General features: G+C 37.5%; 1 protein-coding gene across 4 annotated transcripts in view; it reads right to left on the bottom strand.

Annotated features, from left to right (window-relative positions):
• The window catches only part of LOC129181065 (A disintegrin and metalloproteinase with thrombospondin motifs 20-like), a 226672-nt gene that overhangs the window by 57458 nt on the left and 158014 nt on the right, over positions 1 to 11200 (bottom strand). For all 4 annotated transcript variants that reach the window (XM_054775726.1, XM_054775728.1, XM_054775727.1 and 1 more), the window contains 3 exons: positions 9052 to 9318; positions 7082 to 7243; positions 4557 to 4733 (listed from right to left, as the gene is read on the bottom strand). In XM_054775726.1, the coding sequence (XP_054631701.1) occupies positions 4557 to 4733; positions 7082 to 7243; positions 9052 to 9318 (606 nt within the window). The remainder of the gene's footprint in view (positions 1 to 4556; positions 4734 to 7081; positions 7244 to 9051; positions 9319 to 11200) is intronic.

Raw genomic sequence — 11200 nt, 5'->3', positions numbered from 1 at the left:
ATGCTGCTGTCTACCAAAAAATCCTGAAGGAGAATGTCCGGCCATCTGTTGGTGAGCTCAAGCTGAAACCGACTTGGGTTCTGCAGCAGGACAATGATCCAAAACACACCAGCAAGTCCACCTCTGGATAGCTGAAGACTTTGAAGTGGCCCAGTCAAAGTCCTGACCTGAATCCTATTGTCCTATTGAGATGCTTCATGCTGGAAAACCCTCCAATGTGACTGAATGACAACAATTCAGCCAAAATCCCTCCACATTGCTGTAAGAGACTCCATTCCAAGTTATCGCAAACACTTGATTGCAGCTGTTGCTTCTAAGGAAGGCCATGCAGGTTTGGATTTTTTTTCTCTCCCTTCATAATAAAAAGCTTCATTTAAAAGCTGCATTTTGTGTTCAGTTGTGTTGTCATTGACTAATATTTAAATTAGTTTGATGATCTGAAACATTTAAGTGTGACAAACATGCAAAAAAAAAAAAAGAAACCAGGAAGGGGGCAAACACTTTCTCACACCCATGCATATAGTGTATTTTTATCACTCATTTATCATGAATTACTGTGAATAATAATATATGTTAAAGGTATTTTAAGACTTTTTATAATTCCATAATATAAAAGCAAGTAAAAATGTCTGTCAAGGAGTTTGTGTGGTGTATTTTTTTTGTACGCCGTTAAACTTTTATGCACTGAGAAACAACACAAGTGTCACAGTGAGGGTTCTTTAATAAACTTTACAATGGGGGGCTGGGGGTGGGGGGCTAATTTGTTTTGCAATGCGTCTGAAATAAATAGCACATTAAAACAGTACAATGCAAAAAGAAAGAAAACAAACAGTGTGGCCTTCTGGACTGCTGTTGATTAGAGGAGCGGTCTGACTTCTTCATAGACCGTTCAGAATATTAGATAAATAGTTTAAAAACTGTAAAAATCATGCATTGTATTAATTTGTATAGAAAAAAACACATTTCATTACATTACATTACAAAACTACGACGGAGTATTGGGGCCACATTGAAAAAAACATCAGAGTCGTAAAGACTTTATTCTCAGAAATTTCCAAGAAAAAAAGTCGTAATACTTTGAGAATAAAGTCATAAATGTACAAACATAAAGTCATAATATTATGTGTCAGAGGGAAAGTAAAGCATAGTAAATAAGCTTTTATTTATAACGCGGCAGCAAAACAGAGCAGTTGAGCATTTAGCATTCAGATTAGCCTGTCGAGCCCTTCTCACCTCGGCCTTCCTTACCTCGTCCCCTCCACATGCCCAAGCTGTCTCAGGCAACTGCTGTAACATTAAGTTACAAGTTTTTTCTCGTAAATGGAGGACTTTATTATCGTAATCTTACAAGTTTTTCTCGTAAATTTATGACTTTATTCTCAGAATGTTTTCAATGTGGCTGTAATACTACAAAGCTAAAGTCATGACTTTAACATGTTTTTTTTTCACTTTATTCCCTTCAAGATTTTGAATTTATTGCCGTATTTTTTTTTGTAATAAAAAATAATGTAAAAAAAAAACAACAAAAAGATGACGTTGAAGATGACTCAAAAATACGATTGTTTTTGTAACCTTGTGACTTTTCTTTCTGTCTTAAAATTATGACTTTTTTTTATTACATTCCATTTCTTGAATTATTGTGACTTTTCTCTTATAAAATTTTTGTTTTTAAAATGACCTCATTTTTCTTTTAATATGACTTTTTTGTCATAGAATGTTTTTTTATGACCCTTTTTGCCTCAAAAGTATGACATGACTGTCACATTTACTACAACATCATCACTTGGAGGATCATATTTTGGTTTGGAGACTTTATGCTCATAAAATTACAACTTAAAATAACATCTTTTTTCCCAAAGATGATGTCTTTTCTTGTAAAATTACTTTATTCTTGAAAAGTAATTACCCCCCTCAAAATGAGAACTTTATTCCCAAAAATATAACATTTTTTTTCTTGTAATACTTCAAAAATTCATCTTGTGCCCCTCACCTTTCCATATATTTTGTTTTTGTAAAATTAGCACTTTTCCACTTATAACATTCACATACAATTACAACCTGAATATCTATCATATTTCTGCTTTATTGTGGTAAAATTCTGACTTTATTCTAATAAAATTGTGACTTTTTCTTGTAGTATTTTGACTTTTACAACTTCATTCTTGTAGTAACCTAGTGGCAGTACCGGGTTCAAAAGATTGCACTGTGTTTGTTGATAAATAATTCAAGTGTTTTAAACAGAAAAAAAACATTAAAGCTGCAACATTTATTAGCTACGGTAAACAAATAAATATTTTTTATGCCCAATAAAAAAACATCCTTCAGTAATCCAAAAAAAATGACCAAAAAATGAAATGAAAACTAAGAGAGAGGAGGTATGTGCGTGTTGTTGGTTGTGTAAAATGATTTGCATCAATGATTGAATAGAAATGATATTAAAACAATAAATATGTTCGTTGACATGATATAACCATCGGGGCGTCACAGAAGGGGGGGTCCAAATATTTTTCCAGCCAGGGCCACATAGTGAAAAATGAAAGCATGGTATTTTGTAAAGATGTTATGTACACTACGTCCCCAATTTACGAACACACGACCAGCGAACACTCGCGGATACGAACACAAGCCGACTGGTTTATATTTTATTTTATTTTGCCTTGTAGTCAGTCGCTCAATCAGTATTTATACTGCTACTGTACATGCTTGACCAGTAGAGGGCACTGTGACACTGCTAATGTAGCCTTAGAGCTAATGAACCCAACAGAGGAAGAAGAGGAGAGATACAGTGTAAAGCTAAATGGAAAGCTAAATGATACAACCCGGACAGAGCGTGTGATTAAAGTTTATGAAGAGTTAATAGGCCTGCTTAATTCTACACCACCCACAGAACACTACCTCTTTTAGAAGAGTCTAACCACGACGACCATCGATCCTTTTTTTCAATAACTCCTCCTCCAACTCCACCACAACGACGTATGCTCGACCACTCCTCTTCAAAGGTAAATAACATTTATCATTATGTATTATATCACTTTTATTACTGTTTTTTTCATGAATTATCCTGGTTTAATATTACTACTGCATCCAAACTCATATTTACATACATACACATATACTGTGTATGTATACACGTACATGTAGTACCTATATCATTGCTAATATTACCTTTTCCCCTACTTAAGAACGAATAAACATAAGAACAGTCGTCTGAACCAATTGTGTTCGTAAGTTGGGGACTTAGTGTATTTATTTCATCCCAGCTTTGTCATGCAAGTGAAAAATCTGATTATTAATATCAGCTTCACTCGATGCTCTGTTTCCCATTTTTGCTGTTTTTTTTTAATTTTCCAAATATTTCTACTTCCTTCTTAAATAATCATCAGGTTTCTTCTCATACTTTTATGACTTTATTCCCATAATATTTGGACTTTTTTGCCATAATATTATAACTGTTTACCCAAGCAAATAAAAAAAAGACAACTTTAGTTCGTTTTGTTTGTTTCTCAAGATACGACTTTAAAAAAATAACGTATTTTATTTTCAAGTCTATGCTACCAAAAAATATTTTTCCGAGTCTATTCTCGGAAAATTATATTGATTTTTTTTTCATATTTTCACTTTATTTGCCAAAAATGTTTTCTTCATTTCTGCTGTTTTTTTTTTTTTTTAAATTTTCCAACTATTTCAAGTTTCTTCTTGTAAATTTTCTTCTCATAATTATGACTTTATTCCCATATTATAACTTTCTTTAATATTTCAAAGTCATGCTACTAAAATGAGGTTATTTTTCTCCATAAGATAACACTATTCTCTTAAAATTAGGACATTTCCTGTGTGTTAGACTAGAACTTTTTTTCCTCTTCATATTTTGACTTTATTCTCGTAAAATGACAGTTGATTTTTCAATTTTTTTTTGTAGTTTTCTTATTATATTTTTACAATCTGCCATGGGCCACACTTTGGACACCCCCGTTTTATATTATTTCTTATTATTTTTTCACAGGCAACATTAACACATGCAACTATACTAATTCATATATTTAGAATTTATATATTCATATAATATATATTCATATATTGAGCTTGTTATGGCTTAAAGAGTTTGTTCATTTCAAAATAAAATAAAATCTGGCATGTGAACATTGTTTGTGAAACCGTCTGTATGTATATGAAATGAAAATATTTTCCCGTGTGCAGCATGCGTGTAGAAGTGGTCTGAGAAGGAGCACCAGTGGCAAACCTTTTAAATAATCTGTAAAATTGCCGACAAAAAAAAGCATTGTACAAAAAGTTCCAAATCCAAAACACAAACAACAACCTTTCTGTCAGCTGTTGAATCCCAAAGCCACAATATTAACTCTTATACACAAATATGCACTTGTGAACAACACACACACACACCGAGTCCAAAATGGGACGTGTGTGGAGCACCATTGTGTGTTTTTTGTGTGTTATAGCACCATGTGTAAACACACACACAGCCGTGCAGCAGCACCAACAAGGAGGTGAGATGCGTGGTGTTTTTTGTTTTTTTTTCGTGAGCACTATTATCGTACCGGCTTCCATGGTCTGCGGTGCCAGGAGGCAGAGCCTGGGCAGGGCTGCAGGTTGCACCGCTCCGTGTCGGGAGGCTTGTCCAGGACGTCACAGTTGTAGTCGCTGAGCCTCTCGCCGCTGGGCCTCTGACACACCACCAGACGAGTCCTCCTGCCGCCGCCGCAGCTCTGAGTGCACTGAGGGAATCCATCCCAAGAAAGTTTAATGACACTTACTCCAAATATCGCGGTACTACCAAATCTACACCAAAGGTTGTAAATTGCCACCAATTTTTGTACGATTGATTCAAGATTCAGGAGTTTTATTGTCATATGCACAGCAAAACTGGTGGTTCTGCTATGCAATGAAATTCTAATTCTGTTCATTCTCCCAAAAATGAAAGAAAACACAAGAAAATGAATAAGAACATAAGAAATATTAATACCAATAAATTAAGCAACAACAGAAGAGACATGAATACAAATAAATAAATCAATAAATAAATAAATAAAGTGCTATGAGTGTGCGTGTGTTGCGTGCGGCGTGTGTGAGTGCTTCGTTGAGAAGCCTGATGGCCTGTGGGTAAAAGTTGTTCGATTTCTGATTTTTTGCAATATTATGACTTTTTGTCATTAAATTATGGCATTATTTAAAAAAAATACATATTTTTTGTCATCAAATTGTGTGTTATTTTATGACATATTTTTTGTAATATAACGTTATGTCTAAAAATTATATTATTAACATTTTTTTTGTAATATTTTGACTTACTTTGTCATAAAATGAAGACGTTATTTATTAATGTCATAATACTTCTTGCAATATTATGACATTACTTTTTTGAAATGACAATATTTCTTGCAATATTAGAACTTTTTCACACAAAAGTATGATCATATATTTGGTTTTATTCTTTATTCTCATAAAATTACACATTAAAACAGATTATGTTCTTTTCTTGCAAAATTACTTACTTTACCCCTCAAAATGTCAACTTTCTTCGCATAAATGAAGTCTTTTCTTACTTCAAAAATGCATTTTTTAAAAAGAATATAATACTACAATAATATATAAAACAAAACACCTGTCAATACTCATAATTATGGATGTCCGATAATATTGTCCGACCGATATTATTTACCAATATTGGCATAAAAATGGAATATCGGTATCCTTTTTTCCCTACAATGAAAGCTGATATAGACCTTTAAGCCTTTAGGTGTCGAAGTCGCAAAATTGCTGAATTTTCTGCTAATATGATACCTCATGTAGTTAATACTTTACACCAGGAGATGGCAGACATCTGTACCTTTAAATCTGAGCAACATTTGTGGGCGTGCTTCTATGCAAAGTTTAGGGAATTTATAGACTTTGAAGCCCCGTGTGGAGCATCGATTCTGCTTGAGATAACAGTCCACATGCAGCACGTACTTGAGCCGATGCTTTGCTTATGGCGGGAGGCACACGTGGTAATAGACTCCTCGGCCACGCTTGGCCATGCCCAATCGCAAATATTTCTCACATGTTTGCTTCCGCAATGTTGTATAACGTTGTTTACAGCCACGTCGAGAAGCTAATTGCTGATGCTGCATCCATTAGCTTCACAACAAACACAGTATGTGTTTAGATGTGGATAGGTCGATACATAGATTGATGCGTTATTGATGTCCAAGAGAAATTCACATTTCCAGCAGCTCGGCAAAAATGTTATAATTCACTTAATCACAAAATAAAACAACCAAGCAAGACATGAGAAATGAGAATGAGAAAACAGAATAAGAATAAATAAATAAATACGGAACAGATCACATCAAATTTGTAGTGCAATAATACATAATAAATAATAATAACACATAGTAGTAATAATACACAATACGGTTATAAGCAGCCCAGTCCTTCCACGACAGCAGACCGATATGTGATGTTACACATAGGTATCGATTGATATTGGAACCGGAAATTGAGGGTTGGACATATCGGCATATCAGATATCGGCAAAGCCAATATGGGACATCCCTACTCATAATACATGTATCATTTTTATTATATACATATTATATACAAATATATATATGTGATTTATTATATTTGATTGACTAATATTGAGATTTATTATAATATAAACTTCATTTATGTTTTATTCAGTTTTTGAGTACCTGCAAAATGTGTGTAGCAATGTGATATAGTATTATAGTAATTACTAATAAAAACATATACATAATTTGGAAATACTTTAGAGTAGTCAGTGAACAGAACTTCCAATACAGGGCCATTATTGTGTGAATATCTGGCAACTTGCAGCAAGCAAGATACATGCAATTATGCCTATCTAGCACGGTGGCGGTAGCGTCGCAGTCTGGCACTGGGAAGCTGTGGTTCATTGACAATCCAGTGAACAGCCAATGCAAGCTGGTCACTGACTCCTTTAAAGTATATCCAAGTTCATTTCTGCAGTATCGTCCCTCGGGAGGATATAATCAACTGGTATCGCACAGACACAACCAATGATTGGGTGAAAATGCCAGCGTTGAGAAGATAAGCTCACCTGTGCCCAGACGCCGTAGTTCCACAGGGGGCAGGGTCCCGAATTGCAGCTCTTGGACTCAGCTGGCTTGACACGCTCGTCACAGAAGCTGTTGCTGCGGCCGTCGGCGTCCTGACAGACCACCACTCGTCTGTGGAAGCCCCCTGCACATGTGCTGGAACACTGCAGAGCACAATGCGCAAATACTTGTTAACGTGGACTGTACTCCTCTAGTACTCATTGCAAGTAGTTGCCGGATAAACCTGACCACTCAACCGCCACATTTACACACGCAACAGCAATATGAAATGATTTCACTTGGTTATTAGACAACATTTTGGAAAAGATTAAGAAACATAATCATGAGGAAAACGCTGTATTTTCTTTTGAGAAAAACTATTTCATACTGCAAGACTTTTTTTGTAATATTATATGCATCTATTCCCTCCAAAACTTTACTTTATTGCCATCACATTATTATTTTCTTTCATTTATGAATGTTTCTTTTTTTTCATACATTGCAATTTTCTTGTAATCTTATGATTTCTTGTACCATGATGACATTTTTGTCATAAAATGATGACATTACTTTTTCAAAAAATATATAACATTCTTGTCATAAAATTGGGATGCTTTGTGACTTTTGTGTCTTAAAATTATATATTTTTTAAATTGCATAACCATCCATCCATTTTCTATGCCGCTTCTCCTGTTTAGGGTCGCGGGGTATGCTGGCTTCGTCCCAGCTGACTTTGGGCGAGAGGCCGACTGGCGGCCAGCCAATGGCAGGGCACATATAGACAAACAAGCATTCACACTCACATTCATACCTATGGACAATTTAGAGTCTCCAATGAAGCTAACATGCATGTTTTTGGAATGTGGGAGGAAACCGGAGTACCCGGAGAAAACCCACACACGGGGAGAACATATTCTCCCACACATATTCTCCAGGGGAGAATCGAACCCAAGTCTTCCCGATCTCCAGACTGTGTGGCCAACGTGCTAACCACTAGACCACCGTGCGGCCTAATTGCATAACATTCCTTGTAATAAGACATTACATATAACATTTCTTGATGTGGCTTTTTTTCTCACAAAAAAAAATGTGTGACCATATTTTTTGGTTTTATTCTTGTAAAGCTTTTATTATCATACAATTCAAACTTACTGTCATTGATGGAAAATTGGAGAATTACTTTATTCTTATAAATGTAATAGGAAATAAAATAACACATAAAATTACAACTTTAGTCCTATAAATTAGCTCCTTTTTTTTCTTTTATTCATCAACTTTTTTTCTCCTAGAATTCATTTTCCGCTCCTCTTTTTACCGCATTTAAATTGTGTAAAATTAGCACTTTTCCACTTGTAATATTCACATAAAATTAGGATCTGAGTTTCTGTAAAATTACTAAATGAACCTGAATATTTGTGCTTCCTTGTGGTAAAAAGTCAGACTTTATTCTAATAAAACTTTTTTCTCACAGTATTTGGACTTTGTTCTCGGGTTAAAACTTCAGTGATGTAGAAAAGCAGCAAGTAGTCGTATTGGCCTTCTGGACTGACTTGAAGTAAAACATCCCAGTCGTTATCTCGCCAAAGTTTGCCTTTGTGGGCTGGATAATCACTAAAAACAACAACGAACCACAGCCTTGACCTCAGCACACGCGACATCTGATTACATTGGCACATTGTCAGAGTGCTTTCTGCTAAGCACAGAGAGCGCCCGGACAGCTCAACAACTCAATCAAACTAAAACTGAATTCACAATTGAAATAAAAGTAAAAACATGCTTTGCTACACATCTTAAAAACAAAGTTTAACACTGTTACTACGCTGTATGAGTTACGTGGCATCTATTAAATACAAATGCATAAAGGCTGATCTTTTTGGTGCTGCTTTTCCACACGCAAACAAACAAAAGCACCGACTACGAATGGAACAACTCCCACAAGGAATGAGCGAACCCCAGAGTGTAGTGTACGTACTGCGCCCCAGGGTCCCGTCCTCCATTGGTTGTCCGTGGACGGCACGTTCCAGCTGTTGTGGCCGGGATGGCGCCCGGGATCTTTGGGGTATCCGTAGGGCTGGTCGTTGATGCGCAGGCGGCGGGAGACAGAGCAGGGCGCCGCACTGCACTCCTGCTCTGTCGCCGGCCTCTCGTCCGGGTCGCAGAAGGACTGGTCCACAGGCTGGTGGTAGTTGGAGCAAAGGACTTGTCGGGTGGAGCGCCCGGCGCCGCACGTCACTGAACACTGCGACAGAAGAGCATACAAAGTCATGCAAAAAGCTCTATACTCCCAAAGCGCAGCTCTCAAAAGAGTGAAAATGTGTCAAAATGCACGCATACTGTCTCGTCTGGGCTATTATTTTGCTGACAAACACACCACAAGGTGGCGCTGTTATTAAACCCCATAAGCCGATGACTCTGACACGGCTCTACAACCACCCCACTTCAACTTGAAGATGTTTAGCAGAATCACCACAGAATTTAGCACACACCTTAAGGGAGTGACAATCATGTGTGTGGCAGATTTGAGCAAGGTTGGTGGAAAAACATGGCCGCCACCAAGCAAAAGGTCTTTGATTTGGCAACGAATTGTGCTTCAGTCACTCAGCATTTGGCCAATGATGATACACATCTGTGTTGCATGTAAGCTAGCATGTCTTCCAATTTGAGCAGAAGCCATAGGGGGTGCCACCAAATTCATCCATCCATTCTTTTTCTATGCTGCTAATGTGCAGGACCAAGAGGGAGCTGGAGCCAATACAAGTTGACCCCAGAATCATCCTGTAACTGAACCGACCATTTTAAAAGGATGAGGTTTTTTTTTGGTAATATTATGACTTTATTCTCTCCAAAATGTTTACTTGATGGCAACAAAATTATCAATCTTCTTTTTTATCCTTTTTTTGGGATAATTTAAGAATGTTTCTTGAAAAATTATGCCTTTGTTTTCATAAATTATGATTTTTTTCTTGTAATTGTATGACTTATTTGATGAATGATGAACATATCTTTTTATGGCATATTTATTGCAAAATTATGACATTTTGCTTATTTTAAAATTATTACTTTTTATTACATAATATTTTTTGTAATACAATTACTTTTTGTCTTAAAATGGTGGCATTATTGTTTAAGTGGAATTATTATTATGAAATTACGACTGTTTATTTTAGAAATGTGACATTTTTATTACACAATATTTCTGAGGTGAAATTACTTTTACATTATCAATGTCAAATTATGACTTTTTGTTTATTTATTATTCGTTTATTTTAGAATTGTGCCTTTTTTGTCACACTCCCTATTCCGTCCTGGGTCGCGCAATGGAAAGCCTGATGCACTTTCTAGGATGTTTGCGCCACCTGTTGAGGATCACTGCCCCGACACCATCGTTCCTCAGACCCAGATTCTCGGTGCAGTCCAGTGGGAGGTGGAGAGGCAAGTCATTGAGGCAGCAGGGGACACACCTCCACCTACCGGTAGCCCGACCGGCCGACTGTTCGTCCCTCGCGCCCTGCCCGGAGGTACTGTTGTGGGGTCACAGCTCTAAGCTTGCTTGCCATCCCGGAGCCCATGGTCACACATCTCCCTGGACTTTGTCACTGGACTCCCACCATCAAGAGGCTTTACGGTCATTCTGACCATCGTGGACAGGTTTTCTAAATTCACCCACTTTGTCCCCCTTTGCAAGCTTCCCTCCACCATGCAGACCGCCAAGCTTCTGGTCCAGCATGTGGTCCGCCCGCATGGCATCCCCAGCGATATTGTGTCCGATCGGGGTCCACAATTTTCCTCCTCCACCTGGAAGGCCTTCTGTAAGGCCCTGGGGGCCACCGCCAGCCTGTCCTCAGGTTATCACCACCAGTCCAACGGCCAGACGGAACGGGTCAACCAAGACCTTGAGGCTACCGTTCGGTGTGGGGCTCATCAAACCCCCACTTCTTGGTCCGCCTTCCTTCCATGGGTGGAGTACTCCTACAACACACTGGTGTGTTCCTCCACGGGCGTGTCGCCATTTCAGGCAGTCTATGGTTTCCAGCCCCCAATATTTCCATCCCAGGTGCCAGGAAGTGCCGCACCATCACTTACCTCCCACATCCGTCACATCCACCGGGTATGGTGCAACA

This window comes from Dunckerocampus dactyliophorus, chromosome 5, assembly GCF_027744805.1.
Source record: "Dunckerocampus dactyliophorus isolate RoL2022-P2 chromosome 5, RoL_Ddac_1.1, whole genome shotgun sequence".
NCBI classification, from domain to species: Eukaryota; Metazoa; Chordata; class Actinopteri; order Syngnathiformes; family Syngnathidae; genus Dunckerocampus; species Dunckerocampus dactyliophorus.
The sequence above is the reverse complement of the archived record's forward strand: the minus strand, read 5'-3'. Positions and strand labels throughout refer to the sequence as shown.